Below are 25,959 nucleotides of genomic sequence, written 5' to 3' on the forward strand. Positions count from 1 at the left end.
ACACACACACACACACACACACACACACACACACACACACACACACAGTAGGACCTGATCTTTTTTTTTTAACTTTTCAGTCAATTGTGTGATTCTAAAAATGTGGTAGAATATCACTTCTCAATGCCTTCCTCCTACCTCTAAATTTCCTCAACAAAAATGCTATATAGATCTGTGTGTGTATACACAAACATGCACACATATTCTCATAAACATATTATATAGACAGGAAAGCAGACAAATGAGCCAGCAGTTAATGTTTTCTTTGATAGCTTTATTATATTTTAAATTATTATTTTTTCCATCAGCAAAAATCTACTCTCTCTCACCTCACCACGCCCCAACTGAGAACATTAAGAAAAATAAAAATTCTATTCAAACATGTAAAGTTAACCAAAATAGATTCCTGAATTGGATATGTCCACAAAAACCCCACATCTCATTCTGCACTTTGAGTCCTTCCCCTCTCTTATCAAGAAGTGGCTAGCATGTTTTATCAGCAGTCCTCTGGAATCATGCCTGGTCAATACATTGATCAGGGTTCCTAATTCTTTCAAAGTTGTTTGTCTTTATTATATTGTTGTCATTGTATAAAATGCTCTCCTGATTCTATTTACTACATTCTGCATCTATTCATACAAGTGTTCCCAGGTTCTCTGAAATTATTCCTGCCATCATTTCTTAACAACACAATAGTATTCCATCATATTTATATAACTTTTTCAACCATTTTCCAATTTATGAGTACCTGTCAGATTCCCATTCTTTGCCACTTCAAAAAGCTACATTTTTGTAAATCCCTAGTTTATCTTAGGGTTAATTCCTCCTTTAATTTTCCTCCCTCCAATTCTTCCTTCTTTCATCCCTTTCCCTCCCTGTTTTTCAGCTGAATAAAATATATTTCTATACCCAACTCTTTGTGGTTTTTCTCCTTTCCTTTGACCAGTTCAGACGAAAGTAAAGCTCAAGGGTCAGTCACTCTTCCTCATCCCCTTCTTATTAATATAGATATGCACCTTGATTATGTGAGACAATTTTCCCTAGCCTTTCTTGCCTTTCCTAATGTAATTCCACTTGCCTCTCTTCCCATTCTTCTCTTTAAGTCGTCAAGATATAATAGAACCATTCCCAGGCTCTGTCTAATGAGACTCAATCTATGACCTCTGGTGATGATAGCATTCAGAGAAAACACATGTCATCTCCCATTCTTGAAAATAACAATTTTGTACTTGTTCAGTCCCTATTTTTCATTTTTATGTTTCTCTTAACTCTTTTGTTTTAACGTCAAAGTTTCTACATAGTTCTGGTCTTTTAATCAGGAATATTTGGAAATCCTTTAGTTCATGAAAGGTCAATTTTTTCCCTTGCAGGATTATGTTCAGTTTTGCTGAATAAGTTATTCTTGGCTATAAGCACATATCCTTTGCCTTTGGAATAATGTATTCCAAGCTTTCTACTCCCTTTCACTCACGGTGGTGGCTGCTAAATCATGTAGTGTGACCCTGACTGTGAACCCTCCATGGATAATGGCAGTATTGTTTTTCTATGACCTAGGAGAAGAGGATTTTGGTTCTAATGTTCCTGGGAGTGTTCACTTAGGGTTTCTTTGAGATGATGACTAATGGATTCTATTTCCTCTTTGCCATCTGGTTCTAAAAGATCAGAGTAGTTTTCTTTTGAGATTTCTTGAAATATAATGTCTAGGCTTTTTCTCTGGTCACAGAGTTCAGGTGTTCTGATGATTCTTAAATTTTTTTTCTCTTCAATCCATTTTCCAGATCAGTTATTCTTATAATGAAATACCTTACCTATTTTTCTATTTTTTTCCCGGTCTTTGACTTTAATATTTGTTATTGCCTCATGAACTCATTGGCTTATGTTTGGCCCATTCTAACTTTCAGGGAGTTTGTTGCTTGGGGCAAGGTTTTGCACCTCCTGTGGCAAGCTGTTAATTCCCTACCTAGTTCTTTCTTCCATAGTTCTGATTGCTTTCCTAGTTCTTTCCTCTAGCACTCTCATTTCACTTATAACTTTTAAAAAACTGCTCCTACTTCAAGTCTTCCAGGAATTCTGGTTGAACTGGTACCCAACGTATTTTTTTTGAGGTTCTTAGTACTTGTTCGAGCCATTCCATTCCATCCTTCCTCCTCCAAAAGACAGAACATTCCACCAAAACTGCTCACTCTAAAGTTACTAATGACCTCTCAGTTGCCAAATCCAACAGTCTTTTCTCAATTCTCATTCTCTTTGATCTGTGTGCAGCCTCCAGCACTATTACTCTTCCTTAATACTCTTCTCTCTCTGTTTTCTGGACATCACTCTCTCCTGGTTCTCCTGACTGCTCTCTCTGGGTCTTCTTCCAGATTACATCCTCTACTCGTAGGGGTCCTTCAGGATTCTGTCCTGGCCCTCTTCTCTTCTCCATTTACACTACTTCACTTGGTGACCTCATCAGGTCCCAAGGATTTAAATATCATCTCTATGCTAATGAGTCTAAATTTTACCTAACCACTCTGGCTTCCTTTAAGTCCTGGCAACATCTTTTACTCCACATGTCTCTCAATTTTCAGCACCAATAATATATAAGAGTGTTCTATTTTTCGTCTCATTTCTCTTTTCTTCTAGCTTTATATTAATATCAAACTCTGCTGTAACATAATTTCATTTTTTTGTGATATCTGGTGCTTGTCACGTTAAATGCCTTTTATCTCAAAAAAAAAAAAATCATAATATAAGATTTGTCCTACAAGTCTTTGGGCTGCCTCAGACGTTACTCCAAAACCACATTTTCCAACATATTTTCCACTGTCATCATCTATGCCCCTATCTGCACTGAAGCCAATGCATAAAATAAATCTTGATTTAATCTGAAGAATAATATCGAACACTACAGAGAATTTCTGTGCCTCTTCAGCAAAAGTTAGTATGGCAAGGAATTATTTCATGGTGGATTTTGTGGCAAATAAATTATGACAAACACTGCCATTTGAGACGGCTAGATGTCACATGAAATGATGTTTTTTGTTGCTTCTCATTGAACAATAAAGCCAATTCAATCAACTCCTTTATTTACCTTTCCAAAAACAACCTATCAGACAACTTCTGAAATGTTTCTTTGTTTTCTACTGTCATTTATGAAGAAATAACAGGACTGATCTGATTCAGTTCCTACAGTAGTATGTCTACTCATCAGTCTCTGGACAGTGATCCGACAGGTAAGCTAATGTTTATAGCCAACCTATAAATTGTGATTCTTAGCACCGACCATTTCAGCTCCGCAACCAGCACCTACCATGGCATAAGATGTATCATCAAGTGGACAGTCTATGAGTAATGATCTCCTCTGTAATTAGGAGATTAGTCTTTAGAAAATGGACACGCTGTTGCCAGAACTATATTCAAAGCTTATCCATCATAGTAGGACCTGGCAGAACCTGCACTCCACTGATAACTTTTAAGAACCCAGAGTCAACCTCATATTATGAGGAAGCACTGAAGCATGAGTTTGTGGAGGTAAAGATCAGTTGCTGTTGTCTTACATTATCCTCCCTTCCCAAATACTGTATAGGATGCTTAAAAAAATGGGAAAACTCATTGTTGGAGGGGCTGTAAGAAAAAAGAAGCACTAATTCACTGCTGGCAGAGATAAGAATTGGTTTATCTATTCTGGAAAATAAATGGAATAATGCAAGAAAAGTTCTTAAATTATTCAAACTCTTTGATGCATACGTTGCACTACTGAGACTGTATCTAAATAAAGGTAATTGGTAGCAAAAGAGATCCGTACAAAAATATTCATAAAAAGCATTGTGGGGGAAAAAGCTAGAAACAAAGTGTTTAAAAACTGAGGAATGGATGTATGTACAGTGTAAAAAATAAAAAGGTAGATGGATGTAAAGTAAAACAAATATGAATATGAAGAATTCAGAGAAATGTGAGAGAACTCATATGAAGTGAAACAAAAAAGAAAGCAAAGACAAAAGAACAGTATGCCCAATGACTCCAAAAAAAGTAATGCAACAAAACTGTGAACAAATACAATAAGAGATGTTAGTATTATACTGTCAAGTTAAAGGACAAATCTTCTTGTTACATACTACTTGCATGATCTAGGGAAGGTCACCTAACCTCAGTTTCCTCAGCTCTAAAATAAGAGACTTGGATTAGATACCCTCTAGCTCTAGACTATGAGTCCATGATCCTTACTGTAAACAGCAAAATAATCCACCCTTTTTGTTTTTTTTTTAAAGGAGACGTACATTGCTTTTGTTTGGAACTGTCTTGCATCAAAATAAAAAATATCAATGAATCAACAAAAAAGATGAAATTCCTTTCCACCCCCTACCAAAAGAAGATATGTCAAATACTATATAAGTTATAAAAAGGAAGAGACCAATGTAGCCTCAAACAGCTGGGAGAAATTTCATGGAACAGAGAGACTGGTCTCTGAAGAATGACGTATGATTTAGTAAAGTGGAAAGGACAGCAAAAGCATTTCAGGAGGGACAAATATACTAAGAAAGAAACCAAACAGCATATGAAAACACAATGAAGGCTTCTGAGCTACAAAGTTTATTTAATGAACACATTAACTTGGTAGGCCTGTGAAAGACAGGCTGCAGGAGGTAGCGACTAGAGGCTGGGAAACCAGTATTAGTAATTCATTATAATAATCTGTGCATAAAGTGATCATTGCTTAGATGTAGACAATGACAGGAAGAATGAACAAGAAAGAAATTATTATGAGATATTTGAAAAAGAAACAATACTACTTGATGGCTGACTAGATAAAAAGGTTAAGGCGAATCAAAGGTAATTTAAGGGCTGTGCTTGAGAGTGATAGCTCCATTTACAGAAACAGGAAAATTGGGAGGCAAAGTTTTCATTTTCAGGGAAAGGAAGATTTGTTTGATTCCAAACCATGTTAAGTTTGAAGTGGCAATGAGATATTCTAAAAACTATCTACATGACTAGAAATCATTTAACTTTTCCTTCCCTCAGCTTCTTCAACTGTAAAGTGTGAGGTCTTCTGTGTAATGAAAAATACCAATTTTATGATCACTATTATTCCACGTATTGTTAAGAATTCTATCCCAACAATAACTTAGCTACAGTATTTCCTCCTGTTCTCTAATTTCATGAGGATGTGATATTTTTATATTAAGTGTATATTTGTTGAACCTTAGGCTAACAGATAGTTCACCACACTCTTGTAGACCTATTTTCAGCCACATTGCCTTCCAATTTTTCCAAGCTGTTCTTTGTTGACAGTTTGTATTCTTGGGTTTATTGAATCCTGAGGCCACCATCTTGGATTGCTGCTTCTGGGTTTTGTCTATCTACCATGAATAGTGAAGGTGGAAAGACTGTGCAAAGACAAATACTGTGGAGCATTGTCTGTAGAGAAGTGAATCAACAAAATCATCCTGGGGAGCAATCTGGAATTATGTAAACAACGAAGCTAACATGCCAATACCCTCTGGCTCAGAGATTCCACTGCTGAGCCATAAGGTGATTACTGATTGTAGAATGGCTACACACATTGTGGTTCATGAGTGTAATGGAACATGACTATGCTGTAAGAAACAATGAAAATGGCGAATACAAGGAACCATGGAAAGATTTACATGCACTGATGCAAAGTGAAGGAAGTCACCTAAGTCAGGGAAACAATACATACAATTACATGTAAACGGCATGAACAACAACTGTAAAAAAATCAAAACTGAATACTGCAAAACTGTAAACAACAAATTTGGTTCCAAAGAAGAGATATGAGAAGGTAAGTTTTCTTGCCCCTTTTGAAGAAGCATTAAGTCATTAGACTTTTTGATGTATTGATCTGTTTTGCTAATTTTTCCCCCTCTTTTTCCTTTCTTTTTTTTTTTCCCCAAACAATCTAGGAGAATGGAGAGAGATAGAAGGAGATATCTAGGTGAAAAAAACAATATCACTTAAAAATCTATTAAAAATAATGCAGCTAGAACAAAAAAAAAGATTGAGAACAAATTTTTATATTAAATATCTCTGACAAAAGTCTAGTGTTCAAGATTGATAGGAAATCATAATTATACAAGACGTAGAGTCACTACTTAAGAGACAAGTGGACAAAGGTAATAAATAAGCCGTTCTCAAAGACAATGCAAACTATCAACAACCATATGAAAAAATGCCTCATATTATTAATGACAATAGAAATGGAATTAAAACAACTCCAAAGCTTTACCTCACATTCATCAAATTGGCAAAGATGAAAACAGTCAAGTGTTAGAGGGGGCTGTGTCAACAACACAAATGCAAATAAATTCAGATCAAATTCAATAATCGATCAAATTCAATAATCAATCTTTGTCCTGAAGATGATAAAACCCTTTTCGCAGCAGAGATTGGAGGTAGAGTGGAGTGAGGAAAGGCGTCTATGAATACAGGATGCTACATATATCGTCAAATACAGTAGCTCTGTCAGTCGGGTTTTGATCAAATGTTTTTGTTAACATAGTGAGCAGAAAATTATTATGATATAAAAACACAAGGCGTTAATAATATAAGGGAGCTATCTCTAAGATCTTTTCCAGCTTTAAAATTAAGTTGCTAATGAATTTATTAAAATTCCAAAGTGACCTATTCAGTTTATGTGTATGTATGTATATAAAAATAAAAACAATGAATCCAGTTGAATAAATGCTAAATATTCATGCACATAGATATATTTAACAGAGAATGTCCAACACAATTAGATTTACTGGAAATGTAGAAAAAGATTCCTGTCAAATAAATCAGACTGATTTTATTGAATCATTAAACCATCCTATACAAACCAAAATGGTGCTTGATATAAAATTCTGTTGTTTTTTTTTGTTTGTTTGTTTTTTCGGTTGGGCAATGGGGGTTAAGTGACTTGCCCAGGGTCACACAGCTAGTAAGTGTTATGTGTCTGAGGCTGGATTTGAACTCAGGTCTTCTTTAATGCAGGGCCAGTGCTCTATCCACTGTGACACCTAGCTGCCCCTTGATATTAAATTCTTATGACTGCCTTTAGAATATTAGAACATATTCAAAAGCTATCTTGGTCTGTTCATGCAACAGAAGCAACTCAAAAACAAGTAGGGCAGTTATGAAAAGTAAAATGAGCTATTTGACATAGAGGATTAAATAATGAATGTAATTTCTTGAAATTAAAACAATTTTCAACACCTTTGTTTCCTTTTAAAATAAAAACGGAGGGAAAAAATGCTCCAAATGAGAAGGATACATACCTGTCTGACATTCTTTGTTTTGCGTATGTGGTTTGCAAGAAGTAGCCTTAGTCTGTGTGATGGGTTTGCACAATAAAGCTTTGTTCTTTAAAAGCCGAGGAGGCTGTGTAGTTGGAAGTTTCAGGGCATCTGTTTGGGTACTTGCCTAGTTAAAATAGAAGCAGAAATCATGACTGCTGAAAGTTGTTAGGATTTTTAACCAACAAAAACTAATTTTTAAAATCTGAACAGTATGATGACACTGTAAGCTCTCTGAAGGAAGGAAAAGTATCTTCTTTATCATTATAATGCTTCAGTACCTAGTGCAGAGGCTAGAAGTCTGCTGGAATGAAAAGGCACATCATGTCACAAGAGCCATATTGAATTAATACAATTGCCCAATAAGAGTGGTTACAGTAAAGAAGCTATCCTAGGCTGTTGTACATTAACTCCCACTACACTCCTATTCTAATTAGTTTAGATAAAGGATTAACAAGATTCCAGGATTGGTGTTTGCTTATACTATGAATCTTAAAGAACTTGGCTTCATTTCCACATAGCAAGAAAGCAACATGAAGGTCACTGGAGAGAAACTAAGGAAGCATTCTTAAAGCAGATTTTCTTTCCTATCATAAATACATTAGGAATATGGTCTGCTTAATCTACAGATAATTAGAGCTCTAAAAAATGTTAAGAATATAGGTAAACATATGAGTGAATTGCCTGATACGCCAATTTTCTGTGGACTAAGGTCAACATGTTAATTCAAAATACTTTATTAACCACAGCAGAAAGAACCAGTGATGTGCAGTATGAATTCCACTAGGGGGAAGCATATACTGCATCCTCTTTTAAACTTCAAAATGCTTTTTTTTGCAGTAAATATGAAAACAAAATTAACATGCATAAACTTAGAAGTATTAAAAAAGACAAACATACCTAGAAGACAAATCTAACCAGGAGAGCTCTGTTTAACTAGTTGCTTGTCTGTTTCTATTTTAATACAAATTTTGTCAATTTTGATGAGAGGGAAAAAAAAGTGTATTGGGAATATGCTCAAATACATGGTAGCTAGGTAGAAATAATATTTAAATAGGAACAGCAATAACAGTAAAAGTATTAAAAATAAAACTTACATCCCCAATGATCTTTGCTGTCACAGTAGGAACAGCACCTGTTAGAAACAAGAATATAGATTTAAGTTCTTACACTAGAATAAAACAAAACAATGAAAATGCTTTTTCCAGTCAGTGAACAAAAAGGAAATCTTTGAACAAGGACAAATATAACATATTCTATGTTATAATAATTGTGCTGATAAATTTTCAATCCATACCTTGCAAGACATTATTAGAGTTCACTGTGGGCTGGGCAGCAGGAGTACTTGCCAAAGATACTACATTGGCTATAACTGGAGTTGAATCTTTTCTTAGAGAAGGAGGTGCAGCTGAAGCACTTGATATCATGGAAACATTTACTGCTCAAAAGAAAACAAAATTGGTGTCCTGATGTTAAGTGGCACAAAGACACAGTTTAATAATCATTATTTCTGGAAATACTGTAAATATCCAACTATATTCAGTTCTAGGTAGTTCAATTTTTTCCCCTTAAGTCAGGCCTGCACAACATACGGCCCACGGACTGCTTGAAGCCTACCATTGGTGGCCAGTAAAAAATGTAGGGTTGCCACTGAGCACTATCCTGTTTGTCACGTGACCCATGACAACCATCCATTGTCAGTCTGTCTCTAGAGTCTAACCTATCTGCAACCCAAAGAAGTTCACAAATTGTGCAGGTCTGCCTTAAGTAAAGTAACTTATTTTGAACTTTGAAGGCTGGTTATTTAAAACTGCAAACTCCAAATGCCAAGAAATAGGGTTATCAAAGACAACTGAGGAGATCATCAGGGGATATACATTCATGTATATGTCAACATAGTTTTATACCTTTTTCAATCCTTTCAGCTTAATGAATATACTTAAATACATTCATTTATGGTAATTTAATCCTAAAAGTTTTAAAAATCTGGCTTATGTAATTTTTAGTTCAACATGGAAATCTATATAATTACATACTAAATCTCATGTTGTTTCATGAAAGTAAGCACTTAACAGGACTTGTAATTATTTACTTTCATTAAATAAATCAAATAAGTGAAATAAATTACGAAAGAAATAGAGCTAATATCCAAGTTCAATTACCTGAACTATTTTGAAGAGTAGGTGGGTCACATATACTGTGCTGATTACAGAACATCAATATACAAAGCAGGTTACAAAAATGTTTGACCTCCCCTCGCCATTTCATGGACTCACTGAGTTTACCCTGTCGCTTACAACCATCACACTTGGCCATCTAAGAAATAAACAAGAGACAGAGATGAAGTGAAAACTTATACTGCAAGGTAAGAATAGGTAAATATTTCTAGCCCCTTCTACAAATGCCAAAGCATAAGTCAAACTATGTCATTCCCTTCCTCTCCTGTCAATAAACTCCAGTGGCTCCCTATCCTTTCTTCCTCCAGGATCAAATACAAAGTCGTCTGGCATTCAAAGCCCTTCATAACCTAGCCCCCTCCTACATTCAAGTCTTCTTACAACTCACTCCTCGCCACATTCTCTTCTATCCTGTAACAATGGCCTCCTTCTTGTTCCAGGAATAGGACACTTCATCTCTCAGCTCCAGGCATTTTCTCTAGCTGTCCCTATGCCTGGAATCTCTTGCTTCTCCACTCTAATTATTGACTATCCTGGCTTCCTTAGGTCCCAACTGAAATCCCACCTCCTAAAGGAAGCCTTGACCTCTTAATTCTAGTGCCTTCCCTCGGTTAATTATTTCCTATTTATTCCGTACATAGCTTGCTTAGCATATATTTGTTTGCATGCTGTCTCTCCTGTTGGACTGTAAGCTTCTTGAAGGCAGGGACTATATTTTACTTCTTTATCTCAAGTGATTAGCACAGTCCCTCGCACAAATTAGGCAGTTAATATTTCCTGACTGGAAAATGCTTGGGGGAAAAATATTAATCACAAAAACAGAAAGTAGTATTATAGTAGAAAAGAGTATTATAAAAGATGAATTCACCTTGAATTTGTCAAAACCACCAAATGCAAGCTTTTAAAAATATATCTTTAGGTATGTTTTGAATATATACAACAGGAAAATATTATAGGGTCAGAACTGATAGTGCTAAAGAAAAGAGGCTCATTTTTCCTTCAGAATAGTTGAGAAAGACAAATATTGCTGTTTCTATCTCAAATAACATCCATCCTTGACAACACTGAATCCCTTGTCTCACCCCCACAATTACCACCTTAGTTCAAGGCCTCACCTCCTCTCACCTAGATTACTGTAACAGTCTCCTAGGGTGTTCTCTCTGCTTCAAGTCTCTCATTACTCCAATCTATTGTAAGCATTACTGTCAAAGTAATTTCCCTTAAGTACTGATCTGATCATGTGACTCTCAATCAACTCCAACCGCTTTCAATTGCCTCTAGCATTAAAACGGAAATTCCTGTTTACCTTTTAAAGCCCCATATAACCTAGCCTTATCCTATCTTTATACCCTCAAAGGACATTATCCTCTTCCTACACTCTACAATGTGACATCTTCTCTGGCCTTCATTTGTGACAGTCTATCTCTTTTCTCTAAAGCCTTTGTTCTGGCCATCCCCCATGCCTGGACTGAACTCCTTCTTTATTTTGGCCTAAAAGTTCCTCTCTTCCTTTAAGACACACAGTTCAAGCATCATCTTCTGCATGAAGCCTTTCTAGACCTCTCTTCCCCCAAATCACTTTATCTTTACTTTGCATATATTTGTATTTATGTTGCACATCTTTATATATACTTGTTGCCTCTTCCATTTGAATAAAAACTTTTTTTTCTCTAAGCACTTTTGTCCTTAGTTTTTATTTAACTAGTCATTTCTACTAAAACGCCAAACCACAGGGCTTATGGGGAAAATAGGATTTGGGTACAACACTCAAAAACTGTCAATGATGTGGTAGCACAGCTTGTTTTTTTTAACACGTTAAAGGGTTCCCTCACTAGATTGTGAGCTCCTAAAGGGCCTCTTTTTGTAACCCCAGCATTTAGCACAGTGCCTGGTGAACAGGAGGCCTCTAATAAACATTTAATGACTGACTTATGAGTTAAGGTTCCACTCTGTCACTTATCTTTAGTAGCCTCCTTTCTACTACTACTGCCTGTGTACATACAGAAGAGAACATTTATATGTTGATAACAGAGTTCATCTTCAAAATCCATTATTTCTTAACTGTGGCAGGAACATTGCTAAGTGCAGGGGATATAAAGACCAAAGTGAAACATCTCAAGGAGCTTCATTTTAAAAAGGAGACATGTTGTACATGTATCAGGACACACACACACACACACACACACACACACACACACACACACACACAGCTGATACAAGGTGGCTTTGGAAGGGAGCTTGGAGGACAGGAAGTGCTTCATGCTGGAGGTGCTTGAAGGGTGTGACAGGAAGGCAGAGATTCCAAGAGGTAGAGGTGAGAAGGGACAGCTTTTCAGCACAGGGGACAGCATAAGTAGTGGTGGGAGAGTGATCCCGATGAGGAATAGCAAGGTCATCATGGCTGGACCAGAGATGACATGGAAAGGAGTAATATAAAAAAAGACTGGAAAGATAGGATGTGGCCACACTGTGAAGACCTTTAAATGCCACAGGAATTTATTTGTAATCATAGAGGTAATAGAGATATAGTATTGATTACTAAGGATGGGAGGGGGGAATGGAAGAGAAGAAAGGGATCTGACATAGTCAGGCCTATGCTTCAGAAAATACACTTTGGTAACTAAGTGGAAGGTGTCCTGGAATAGAGAGAGACCTGAGGGAAGGAGACAAGTTGGAAACTATTACAACAATTAAGAAGAGAAGTTATGAGGGTCTGAACAAGCCTGATGGCTGTGGATGTGGTGAGAAGGAGTTCTGTAGCAGATATTGTAGATATAAAAATCATCAATATTTGGCAATTGACTGGATATGTGAAGTGAGGGAAAAGGATGACACCAAAGTTGTAAAATTGGGCAAGTGGTAGGATAGTGACATTTGGAAGAAGAGTGATTTTAGAGGGAAGATAATGAATTCCATTTTGGACATGGTGAGCTTGGGATGGACTAGATGAATTCCAAGATCCTTTGTGATTCTAGACTGATGACCCTAATTTCAAGAACAAAACATCCTATGGGCAGATGGTGACTCCATACAGACAGTTCTCACTTTGTATAAAGTTGCTTTATGTAAATTCACATTACACAAATTCAACTTTGTGTAAAGAATTCTGAAAGAAACTGGCACTTTCCAAAGACACCTATGTTAACTTTACTGTACAGCACTATGCTCTCTCTCTCTCTCTCTCTGCTCCTACGACTTGGCTCTGCACTCCATAGCCAGCCTCCCTCAAGAAACCCCCACTAAAAAATACCTAAAAACAACAACAACCACCAAAAAAAAAAAAAAAAAACCAAAAAACCTCCAAATGAAAGCAGAAGAGACATTCTGAGACAATGCCAATGCCGGCAGATCAGGGGCTTGACTTCAGACCTCCACTGTCAGACAGGACACCTTTGTCTAGGCTCCACACACTCACTCAATATGTCTAGCCCTCCCATGTGTCTTTCTTCCGTCCACCTGCACTTGGGTACCACATGTCTGTCCCCTGCCCTACACACCATGCTGTCTCTCCTGTCTGTCTCACTTCTCTATTCCCAGGCCCCAAGTGTCCTTCAACCATGTGCCAGCCCCCTCCCTGCCTCCTTCCTTCCCTTGCCCACAACTGCAGGCAAATTCACACTACGTGAAAATAATTTTACATAGAAATTTGCAGAATGGTCCACTTATATAAAGAGAGAACTGTCTGTACTAGAGATCAGAAAGGAGATTAGAAATGGACAGACAGATCTGGGAGTCATTTGCATAGAGATATCTGAACCCAGGTGTGATGACAAGATGACCAATAACAGAATATAAAGACAAAAAGGCCCGGGATAGAATCTTAAGGGTGTGGTACACCTACCACAGCTGTGAATAGCAGAGATAATGGTAAAGCAAAATACTGAGAAAAGTAGTCAGAACAGAACCATGAAGGAACACTATGAAAATACCCTGAGAAAAGAATGAGACCTGGAGATGGTTTCAAATGCTGAGGAGAAGAGAAGGACAGGAAAAAGTACAGAGACTGAGAAAAGGCCATTAGATGTGATGGGTAAGAGCTATTGGTCCAATGGTGAGGTCAGAAGACAGACAGGAGAAGGTTCAGAAGAGAATGACAGGTGGCCATAAAGAGAACAGACAGCTTTTTCAAGGAGTCTGGCTGAGAAAAGCACCAGAGATACACAATGATAACTACTGACCTATTGAGGAAGGACCCAGTGATTCTGAAGGATGAGGAGATCTGAGCGTGTGTGGCAGCTAAGAAGGAATAAAAAAGGGAAAGACTGAAGATCAGGGGCTTGATTGTAGGGATGGAAAAAGGTACATTTAAAAGGGTTGATCTTGGCAAGAAGGGCCAACTCTTCATTAGAGATACTAAGGAATGATCTTGGGGAACTGGGGGAGGAAAGAAGAGGATTTATGGCAAATGGCTTTGATCTTCATGGCAGAGTATGAAGTAAGGTCCTCAGCTGAGAGGGTGGGATGCTGTGAAAGGTAAGAGAAAAGTGAAGGTTTGGAACTACTAATGCTGTTCATGAGACAGATCAATCAGGGAGGACTAAAAGGACTGCCTTGGTTCAGTAAGAACACAGTTGAGATTAGGTAACAAATCTGTAGTGAACTCAGTCAGTATGGTTATGTGACTTCCTTCAGCTAGATTCAGCAGCACATGTATAGAAATGAAGGAGGTAGATAATTAGGGTAATACAGGAAGGGATTTGGCAGGGCATGTGTCACGAGAGGATAGTGACATGATTGCTGTTTAGTAGTTTCAGTCGTGTCCAACTCTTTTCGATCCCATTTGGGGTTTTCTTGGCAAAGATACTGGAGTGTTTTGTCATTTCCTTTTCCAGCTCATTTGACAAATGAGGAAACTGAGGCAAACAGGTTAAGTGACTTGCCCAGGGCCACAAGCTAATAAGTGTCTAGAGTCAGATTTGAACTCGGGTAGATGAATCTTCCTTACTCCGGGACCAGCACTCTATGCCCTATTGTGCCACCCAGCTGCCCTATAGTGATATGATAAGAGGAGGATTTCAAAAGCAGAAGAGAATGGAATTGGATCACTAAGGGGTCAAAAATGGGAAGGAGAGTGTGGCCAGAGCAGAGGATAGAGCCTAGGAAAATACTAAAGATTGGTGGGACTGAAGAATAGGTTTAGGAAAATGAAAACATAGGGAAGCAATGGAATTGTAGGAGATGATGAATGATTAGAAAATGATTAGAAAAAAGGTATCCTTGATATGACAGGTCCCCAATCTCAAATTATAAACTTGAGAATTCCTATGCAACAATCAGTGAATATATTTCATAGCAAGAAAAGAAAAAGCAAGAATAGTTTTTTACTATTGGAATCATTAAATAATCTGAAATATTTTATACTTAACAACAAAACCCAGTTTCTGATAGACAATGAAAATTCATTTCATTAAGTTTTTTAAATCACCAAATGCTTCTTCCTGTTAGACAAAGAATTAGAAAGGAGAAAATAAAAACTATGCTCTACTCCAAAATAAAAGAACACAAATGTCCTCTACCTGATAAAACAAAACTGTAAACTTGGACATGCACTCCTCACAGCAGAACTCTTCCATCTTCCCCCCAAAATGATTCTGTACCAATTTGGGAGATGTTTGTAAACAGTAACTGCACATTTTACAGTGGCTTCCCCAGCGTTTTGCCAAGTCATGTTTATAAAGCAATTTGCAACCTAAAAAACCAAAAAGACAATAAGAAAAGTCAAACTTGGGCATTTATAGAAGGAAAGAGGCAAACTGAATGCTTATTTCTTTAATTTGGTTGGTGGTGGACACTAGCTTGTTGGTAACTGCAACCCCATCATACATCACTAAGTTGAAGTACATTTTGCATTTTAAATATTGTCAAGACATGGTGAGTCCATTTAAATGAGAAATTAAAAGTTACAAAAAATGATACTGGGATAGTGATTAGACCTGTGATTTCAACAGTATAGGTAACTCAAGAGTGATGAAACTTCCTCCTACCAACGTTAGTCAGTACTTTCTCTGAACTTCTAAGAGAATTGTTTAGAGGTTAAGTGAATCACCTAGGGTCATACAGCCAGAAGGTCTTACTGGCTTCAAGTTCAACTCCCTATTCACTATGCAACATTGCCTCTATACTAGCTATATTACATTTTGAGGATTTTTCAATTAAAGTACCAATATTTGGCAACTGACTGGATATGTGAGGTGAGTGATAAGGATGACACCAAAGTTGTAAATTTGGGCAAATGGTAGGATAGTGATGTTTGGAAGAAGAGTGAGTTTGGGGGGAAAATAATGAATTCCATTTTGTATATGGTGAGCGTGGGATGGACTAGATGAATTCCAAGGTCCTTTCTGATTTCTAGACTGATGACTCCATACAGACAGTTCTCTTTATGTAAATTCACATTACACAAATTCGACTTTGAGAAAAGAATTCTGAAAGAAACTGGCATTCCCCAAAGACACCTATGTTAATTTCACTGTACATCAATTAAATTAGTGTGCAATGATAGATCTGAAAAGCTATTCAGTGACAAGTGTACAATACAAAACATTGGAAAAATCACAATTTTGAAATATTTATTTTATTTTTATTGTTAAATATTTCCTAATTATCTTTAAAAAATTTTTCTAATCATATGAAAAAAGAATTTTTAACACATTTAAAAAATTTTTGAATTCCAAGTTCTCTCCCTACTTCCCCTTCCTCCCTCACGGAGAAGATAAGCATTAAAACACCACAAATTTACTGGGTGAGAGCCTATAGAGACATCCCTACAAAACAGAACTTAACACAGTGCCTAGCATGTGACAGGTACTTAATAAAATGCTTGCTGACTTGACAAAATAAAATAAAAATAATATCAAGGAAATTAACCCTTAACACAACATCTTCAGATGTTTTTTCATGACATCCTGTGGTTGAATGTGAATTTTTTTACCTTCACTGCAGAATGGCTTATCGATGCCTGAGAATCGCACAGTCTCCTTTATAATTTTCTCAATTTTACAGTATTCACACATGGCCATTACACTGTTTATCTTCTTATATTCATCACAGCAAGTCTTGCCACAAAACTGAAACATTTTACTCTGTAATGAAAAACAATCCTCTTTTTTTTTCCATCTGACAAATATCCTGTACATCTTTTATTGTTAAAGTAAATGGAATATTTTCAAAAGATGAAAAGTCCAAAGAAGATTTATATTCAATTTAATCTGTTAAGAACTGCAGCTTTACCTTGTAATCAAGAAGTTCTGGTTTTGTGGCAAAGAGTCGATTACAGTGCTGGCACTTGAGTTTCACAACAGTACGGGCAAAAGTGACCTGCTGGGATTGCGCAGCAAGCCGCTGGAGACCAGCTGCAGCGGAGCTACTGATGGAGCTGGGGGAAACGGCAGAGGTGCTTCCTCCCCCTGCTGAGACTGTTGTCCCTGTAGGAATGCTAACGATGACCTGACCCTGAGACAGGGGCACTACTGAAGAGTTCATGCCTGTTGGCTTGTTGAACAAATTCTGAAAGGAGAGAAAAATGATGTAACTCTCATTTATTACATGTTGAAGTGGGAAGAGAACCAGACTAGAATCAGAAAAAACCTTTGGTTTCAGTCCAGACTCTGCCATTTACTTGGTATGTGACTTGGGACAAATCACAAACTTTCTCAGCTTCAGTTTTATCAAATATGAAATAAATACCTTTTCCTGCTTGTCTCAGAGGATTATGAATATATTGAGAGAGAATGTATAAAGCATTAAGTCATTATAGTAATGATAAATGTATGGATAAAAAAGATGTTCAACCTCAGAGAAAAGTAGAAAGTTTCTTTACAGCAAAGATTTGTGACTCTAAAATGATATATATGTATAAATTATTGCAAGCCAGCTTATAAGAAGACTTCAAATGGCATGTGTAAAGACAGAGAAAGACTTTCTAAAAATTAAAGATTAATGGAGCTGGGACTAGAATTGTGGAGCTCTTACCACCCAGTCTTAACTCCACTAAAAGGAATTAATAAAATCACAGAGCTACAACAAATAATATGCAGGAAAGAGGCAAGTCCTTATACCATACCTGGAAAGCTACAACACAACCGTAGCTGCAGAAGTTGCGTATACTTCCATCAGACATAGCCAGGTGATACTGAGGGATGGCTGAGGTTTTACAACTGTTACACTGGACTTGTACTCCTTAGTAAGTTAGAATAAAACCAGTAAGTAATGTAGATAAGTGTACAAAGGGACTGAAATATGTAAAGTAAATAAACTATTGTACATTAATATAAAATCTGCAGACTAAATTTATTCATAGGATCTGAACAAGATCTATCAAGTCACATGTAAATATAAATTAACGTTAAAAGGAACAATCTTTTAAAGTTTTCCTTCACCTCACTATCAAATACACAACTAAAAGAGTAATCTCAAATTAAATTGGATATGAATAAATACTTTAATGTTCAAGAAGTGCCCTCAACTCAAATCCTTTAGAAAGTGGGTAGAGAATTCTTTAAAATATGCACCCAAACAAAACAGAATAGAAAAAAACTAAACTTTGATCATAAGAATAGCTGCTTTTGGAACTGTATCCAAATTACAGAAACAAAGCAATACCACAACATTTTGTTACAACTACAAAGTAAATTTCCTAAAGCACCAACATTACCTGCAGAAGTAACCATTTTAACTCTGTAAGCAGATAAGCAGTTAACAGAGCAGAAAAGCTCCGTTTTCCCCAAGTTATTGGTGTTTTCAATCATTTCAGCTGAGGACCTCAATGATTTGCAAAGAGCACAGAGAGTAATTTTTGCTGATTTCTATTAAGAGAACAAAATCATATTCATCAACTTCAAATTTCCATTACATGTATGCATGACATACAAAAAAAAAAATCAATCATCAAATGTCTTCAAAGTATTTTAACTAACCTAACCAAAATAAAACCCAGCTTTTTTTTTTGCTTTTCTGGCAGATGCCACATTGTAGTAACAAAAGTCAGTAAACACACAAACTCAAGGAAATAAATTCATATTAAAACTACATTTTCAAAGAAATTAGCAATAATGAAGCAAATTATAAAAAACATATGGTAGGTTAGAATAATTTTTCTTCAATCTAAACAACCAACTAAGCCAAGCAGAAACTGATCAGAATATATGGCTCTCTTCTCATTGTTACTATAGCTTGGTAATACTCGGGAAATTAATAGCTGAGTGCTACTAACACATCTTATAGTCTCCTTAGTTGGTGGAATTTTACTCGTTTTTCTTTTTTAAAGTGCTTTCAATTCACACAATAATCCTGTGGGAACCTTCTATTCTTCAAGGTGGGTTTTACAACAACAAGTACATTTGCTGGTAAGCATAAGCCTGTTTGGAGAAGCATTCTGAAAAATGACATGGGTACAGAAGAAAGACACAAATGCAGTGAAAATGTGAACTGTCATATTTTACTACATAAATATTTCTAAAATGAAACGGCACTCACTATTCTGATACAGACTAGTTAATCTATCCAACATCTAAGAGTACATTTAGAATAGATCTGTTTTCTGAGGCACTGAAAATACCTTTATGTAAACTGCATTCCTCCCAAAGGCAAGAGCAGGGAATTGCCAAAGGAAGAAATTAACTGTAAAGGGAGACATTTTACTAACGAAAGTACTACTAATTGCCAAAAGCAAATCTAATTGAACCTAATGGGCTTTTTAATTTAGTGTTTTAGAATGGCAACTGAAAAAAGCATGACAGTCAAAAAATTTCATGCAAATTTAAGTTGCATTAATAGAAGCACAGAGCCTAGAAGAAGGGAGGTAGATCTCTGTTCAGCTTTGGGAGCTGTAATTTAAGAGGGACAAGAATAAGCTAGAGCACATTCAGAAAATATCAGGATGGTAAAAGGACCTTAAAAACTGTCATATGAAGAAAAAGTGAAGGAACTTGGCATGTTTAACCTGGAAAACTTAAAAGGGAAGGAAATAATCTGTTTTGAAATATTCAAAGGGTTGTCATGTAGAAGACAATAGCCTCAAGAGATATATAACTGCCCATATACGAGCTCTGAGAATCCTTATCCCAATTACCACTCTCACTGATGAATCTCAGTTCTCTTGTTAAGGGAAATGCTATAGTATACCTCGATTGCTGCAAGAATCTAGCAAAGTTTCTCACATTATTCTTGTAGAAAAGATATAGAAATGTGGGACTACATTATAACAGGTGATTTGGAATTGGTTGACTAGATAGACCTGAAGAGTATTCACTAATGATTGCATATCAATTTGGAAGGTTTCCAGTAGATTCTTCTTAGGCATTAGTGCTTGGCCCTGTCCTGCTTAATGTTTTTCTTAATGACTTGAATAAAATCTTAAACAGCATGCTTATCCAATTTGCAATGACACAAATCAGGAGGAATGGCTAATACATTAGATGACAGGATCAAGATCCAAAAAGTACACAAGGCTGAATTTAATAAGGATAAAAGTAACACTTTACACTTGAATTCATAAAACCAATTTCACAAGATCATGATAAAAGGAAGGGTTTCCTGGATAAGAGTTTATCTAGAAAAGATTAATGGGTTTTAGTGGACTTTAAGATCAATGAGTTAATAATATTATATAGAAACCAAAAAAGGTAATATGATTACACAGTGCCTAGATCAGATTATACCTGGAAAATTATGTTCAGTTTGGGGAAATCAAAGTTTTAAGAAACATAAAGCTACAGAACATCCAGGAAAAGGTATTTAGCCTGGTAAAGAGTCTTAAGGTTTATGACACGAAGATCGGTTAAAAAAATAGTTATGTTTTGTCTGAAGACGAAAATAATTGGCAGGGCTAGGGAGAACAGATGGGGCATACAAGATTCCTGTCTTTTAAGTATCTGAGAGGCTGTCCTGTGGGTAAGTGATCAGACTTATTCTTCTTGGTCACAAAGTGCAGAATGAGAAGCAATGAGTACAAGTTGCCAAGAGGCAAAACCAGGCTTGACGTAGAGAAAATTTCCTAATTGGCTATTTCACAAGGCTGTAAGTTCTCCCTCTTTGTATTTCTCAGTCATTATTTACTGCCTTCAATATAAGTTTTGTCCCATAATTTAACCCCATACCTCTTCAAAATGTGAAATAATATTTGTCAATAAGTTCTAAGGCAGGGAAGGGACCTTCAGAAGCTATTTAATTGAATCGTATCACCTCAACAATCATTTCTATAAGTTCCTAAAGTCTTATATTATGAAGGCCTATTTTCTGGAAGACTCTTTTTTTATGAGAATGCAAAATAAGTTTCCTTTGTGTATTTCAACCATCAGCATGAAATTTCAAAGGTTTATACAAAGCTTTGTTTCACTTTATGCAACAGGAAAAAAAAATCTCTGAAAAAAATTTATGCTAATCATATTTTGGTAAACTGAAAGGTATTTCAAGATGACCAGGACCCTCACTACTTACAAAAACCTTAAGATGAATACTTTTGTAAAGCAAATAATCACCTTCTAATTTCTTTTTTGTAAATGTAAATTTTTAAAAGATGATATCACTACATTAAAAAACCTACCATCCTAAACATTTTATAGTTTTCCTTAAATACTGTTTACAGTCTCCCCTGAAACAAACAAAAAATTCTTTTATTCTTATACTAGCACATCTTATTTTAACGAGTCACTTCGAGTCCCTAGATTAAACATGATCACGCACCTGCTTGTATGCGGTGACACATGTTGAGCTGCAGAATTTCTTGGACTGCCCCTCGATCTGGAGCAGGTGGCACTGGCCTGAGCCGCTGTAACAGTAACCCCCACAGTTTTCACAGCAGTTCATCGTGAGGTTGTTCGCAGAGCGGAACTTGGAGAAGCAGGCATCGCTACAAAGTTTATGGACCACATTTTGGTAATTAACTTCATGCCGAATCTAGAAATGAAAAACAACAGTAAGTAGTGTCATTCAAATGTTTAACCACTTTAAACAGAATTTCAGCAAGTTCTAAATATAACTTACAACTGCATTCTTCTGGCACATGCTGCACTTGGTTGAAATGCTATTAGTATGTATGGTAACAATAGGTTTTCTTTTTAATTCATACGTAGATAGACATGATTGGCTGCAAAAATCTTTGCTAGAGCTTGTATTGTCAAACTGGGCAGTGATCACATCCTTTGGATTTAAAATATCTCTAAAAAATAATGAGAAAAAATATAAATCACTGTTTTATCACAATTGTTATTTCTTTTTGTGTGCTGAAATGACAACTTAATGAAATGCATTACTAGAATGATAGTAGAACTGCATTACTTTTAATGTAAAAGAAACACTGACTACTTTACCAATGACAACCTCAAAATGCAGTAAAATCTCAGCTTTCATAACCCTCAAGGAATGAATAATTCTGGACAGTATTCCCCCAGTTACCGGAAACATTACTCCTTCTAGCATCAAATTTTTTTTAAAAATAGCAACTATCAATCAACAAACATTTATTAAGCATCTACTATGTGCTGGTACATATGGATGTTATTCCTTCCTTTCTTCCTTCATTTATTTATATATTGGCTAGGCAATGGAGTTAAGTGACTTGTCAGGGTCACACAGCTAGTGTTTTTATGTGTCTGAGGCTGAATCTGAACTGAGGTCCGACTGAATCCAGGGACGGTGCTCTATTCACTGCATCACCTAGCTGCCCCTATTACTTCCTTTTTTTAAAAGAAGCTGAAGGTAATTTAGCTTCTATGATTCATGATTCAGTGAACCTAGCATAAGAATCCTTATATTAAACTGACTCAGATATGTCATTTTAGAGCTCTTAAGTCGTTATAGTTTTTATGTATCCTTTCTCTATATACTAGTGCCTAAAACAATACCTGGCACACAGTAGGCACTTAATATATACCTGTTGAGTAACTGACTGTCAGACTTAGTTCTATGCCTATAACTCCCACTCTACTTAGCAGTGGGATAGGAAACATTAAAAAGTTTATAAGAATCATCTATTGCAAGGGTATCAGCTCTGAATTAGAACCTCAGAAACTCTTTTATGAAGAAAATACATGAACATTTAGAATATCTCCTTTGGCCTTCAAAGAATGTCTGGGGGCAAATTTCCTAGTTTTTGTGTGGTTCCAACATAAAAACAGTAACAAAAAGTTTAATTCAAAATGAGTGAGATGCTAACTGCTCAGCCTATACCAATATTCAGAGATGAAATTTCTTTTTAGATATCTGATTCTCAAAAGCAACTCATTATAAAAAGACTTAAAAGCTTATCTTTAAAATTCTCATGTATTTGGGAGGTTATATGTCATAACAATTAAGGTTACATTTTCATACAATTTAATATATTTTTAAAAAAACTATCTTATGAATGCTACAAATTAGAAGACCCCAAATACCAATAAGGTAGAGCAGAAAAATCTTGAGGTCCAAGTAAAAAAAACACAGCTGTTATTCTAACAAACTAATAACTTCTTCCAACACTAACAATAATGCTGTCTTTCCAATGGCCCATAAAAATAACTAATTTAGGGGCAAAGAAGATTTGAAGATTGCCTCTAATGAGGCAAAGGAATTTATTTTCTCACTCCTATTCATAATTCACAAAATGAAGTTTTTGTACATTTGAGAAGGATTTATAGACTAACTCCATCCTATAGTCTGAGATATATAGAATAGAACATCAGTGTGTAAGCCCTGCAACTGAACTAGTCACATAACCTTGAACAAACCCAATAACTTCACCAGGCCTGTTTCCTCAACTATAAAATAAGGAAATTGTACTAGTAGATAGACTAAAGTCTATTCCAACTCTAATGTTCTAAAGTTGGATACTCAGGTATCTCACCTGCACTAATGGTTTCAGCCACCCTAGAAGCCAGTAGAGAGGAAAGACTAGGAGAAATGGTGGTGAAATACCGAGTTGGGATTAAATAAGAACAAAAGGAGTCAAGTGGAACAAAAGAGTATAAGCAGTATAAGAAAGAAGGAGCCAAAAGAGGATGTAAAACCAAAACAAGATGGCAATGAACATGGTCAGGGAGCTGAGAGGAAGGGTGAGAAGAAATACAGACAGAAAGAGGAAAGGATCATGAAACAAGTAGGTTAGAAGAAAAGGATCTGGTGCAGCTAGATGGCACAGTGGATAGAGCACTGGCCCTGGAATCAGGAGGACCCCAGTTCAAATCCAGCCTCAGACACATAATACTTCCTAGCTGTGTGACTCTGGGCAAGTCACTTAACCCTGTCTGCCTCACTTAAAAAAAAAAAAAAGAAGAAGAAAAAGGAGGAGAAAAGGACCTAAGAATATAAATGTTAGGCTAATAATATGGTTGGTAATTAAGACAAAAGGCAATGGGGGAGAGGCATATATGGCAGGTATGCACAGGGACTGGGGGGGAAGCATATGGTAAATCTGGAAAGAGAGGAGACAACGGAGGATAGAGAATAAGAAAGGAAAGCTTCGAAGAGAATAGAAGAACTACACCAGGTCATGAGAGAAATAAGATAAGCTATATTGTCTATGAAAGTTTGAAAAAGATCAACCAAGCTAGTTGTAAACAGAGGTGATGAGCACAGGCGATATGTGGACAAAATATGGGAAAGGAAAACTAAATGAGCAAAAAAAAACAAGCAAGAGGTGGACAAAAAATTTAAAACAAAGCATTTTGTGTATCTCTACAAAAGTCAAAGCTGTAATTCCCTCCCCTGCCAAGGACCATATTTCATAAAGTAAATTTAGCACTAAAACTGTCTTCAATGGATGAATACTTAAGAAAATGTTAATTAGAGCCGTAAGATCTCAAGAGTTGGAAAGGATTTCTGAGACCACTTAGTCCGGGGTTTTACCTGAAGCAGGGACCCTCTTCAGAACATTTCTCACAAGTGTTAGTATTATTACTATTCTTAAGTAGTCACCAGGCCTTTGCCTTAACAATTCCTGCAATGGGACCTTCACAACCTATCCTATTCCATTTTTAGACAACTTGAAATGTTAACTGTCCTCCCTTAGTCTCCATCTATGAATAGACAGCATAGTTCTATCCTCTGAGACTAAGCAGAATGAATCTTAATTCCTCTTACATGTGACAAACTTTTATATACTATAGCTAGAAATCACGTCTTCTCTTTTCCAAAATAAACATTCTTGGTTCCTTTTACATACTGTGTTCTCAGTCTTTTCATCAGACTTTTCCTTAGAATCCACAACAATTTGTAAATACATTTCCTAAAAAGTGATCTACATGCTGATCTATATGTAACAGTCCAGAGATTTAACCTGACAAGACTATGCTAGGCTACAAAAATCTTTGCTAGAATTTGTATTGTCAAACTGGGCAGCAAACAAATCCCTTTGTATCTCTGAAATACAATAAATGGCAAAAGGTAACATGAACTGTACTTTTATATCAACTGTTACTAACAAAGAAAAAGAAGACTATCACTTCCTTTGTTCTAAGACCATACTTCTTTTTAATAATCTAAAGATTGATTAGGTAAACAAAAACAATAAAACATACAGTATTTTATGGTTGAGAAATTATCTTGGCTCCAAAAAATTATTAGGCAAATAATACAAATAATATCCTCATTTTAAAGATTAGAAAACTGAGTCTCAGCAGCTACTTGTCAAAAGCTATAAAACTAAGTTGCAGAGATAAGAATCAAAGCATGGTCTAATACTATTTCCAGCAACAAATTTTTATATACTGTGTTGCTTTCCAAAAGGAGGATAAAGTATAAAAACATAACTAAATGGGATTTAGTGACAAATTATGAAAGGAAAAAACCTAAGAGTAAATTTCTTGTGATAAAAAATCAGGCAAGTGGATGTGTAAACACAACCCAAAGTCAATTTTGAAAATGATCATTATTATTTGATAAACTAAGTCTGGAAGAATGGGATCAGAAGTCAAGATACTCCTATTTCTTCCCAATCAGCCACTGTCTGACTATATATGACCTTGAGCAATTCATTTTTATTTCCTTGGATCTCAATCAGTTTCTGTATTTACAACAAGAAGGAGCTGAAGCAGATTATTTCTAAGTTCTCCTCCAATTCTCAAATTATATTTTATGACTAAGGAAAAAACAAACTAATACAGGAGTCACACAACAATACAAGAGAAAAGCACATGCTCCTCTACCTTTTGGTCCTGATGATTCAGTTTTGGTACTTTTTCATTTTCACATAAGTCAGAGGCAGTTAGCCACTTAAGAGAAACAACTATGGGATATAATCCTGGTCACAGATGCAACATGTTGCAGGGTAAACTGCTTCAGAACCAGACATGGCTAAACAAGTTATTATTGTTATTACTGAATTATTATTATTTTATCATTATAATACATTATAATTATATACAATATAACTATAATATAATAAATATAATTATTATAATAATTATTAAATAATTCCTCACTCTAAAATGTATTCCCAGAATGCCTCTACAAAAGACATTTAACTATCCTGAGCCTCAGTTTTTTCATTTGTATAAAGAGTCTGTCAGACCAGATGACCCATTAGATCCCTTCCA

General features: G+C 36.0%; 1 protein-coding gene across 8 annotated transcripts in view; it reads right to left on the reverse strand.

The window, feature by feature from the left end:
- Positions 1-25,959, reverse strand: part of ZMYM4 (zinc finger MYM-type containing 4) — a 132,502-nt gene that overhangs the window by 24,176 nt on the left and 82,367 nt on the right. For all 8 annotated transcript variants that reach the window (XM_027864441.1, XM_027864440.1, XM_027864443.1 and 5 more), the window contains 11 exons: positions 21,434-21,608; positions 21,134-21,346; positions 18,105-18,255; positions 17,514-17,629; positions 16,682-16,957; positions 16,383-16,533; positions 14,968-15,140; positions 9,437-9,590; positions 8,572-8,712; positions 8,372-8,409; positions 7,257-7,401 (listed from right to left, as the gene is read on the reverse strand). In XM_027864441.1, the coding sequence (XP_027720242.1) occupies positions 7,257-7,401; positions 8,372-8,409; positions 8,572-8,712; positions 9,437-9,590; positions 14,968-15,140; positions 16,383-16,533; positions 16,682-16,957; positions 17,514-17,629; positions 18,105-18,255; positions 21,134-21,346; positions 21,434-21,608 (1,733 nt within the window). The remainder of the gene's footprint in view (positions 1-7,256; positions 7,402-8,371; positions 8,410-8,571; positions 8,713-9,436; positions 9,591-14,967; positions 15,141-16,382; positions 16,534-16,681; positions 16,958-17,513; positions 17,630-18,104; positions 18,256-21,133; positions 21,347-21,433; positions 21,609-25,959) is intronic.

The sequence above is a fragment of the Vombatus ursinus genome, unplaced genomic scaffold (assembly GCF_900497805.2).
Source record: "Vombatus ursinus unplaced genomic scaffold, bare-nosed wombat genome assembly UNPS02014775.1, whole genome shotgun sequence".
Taxonomy (NCBI): Eukaryota; Metazoa; Chordata; class Mammalia; order Diprotodontia; family Vombatidae; genus Vombatus; species Vombatus ursinus.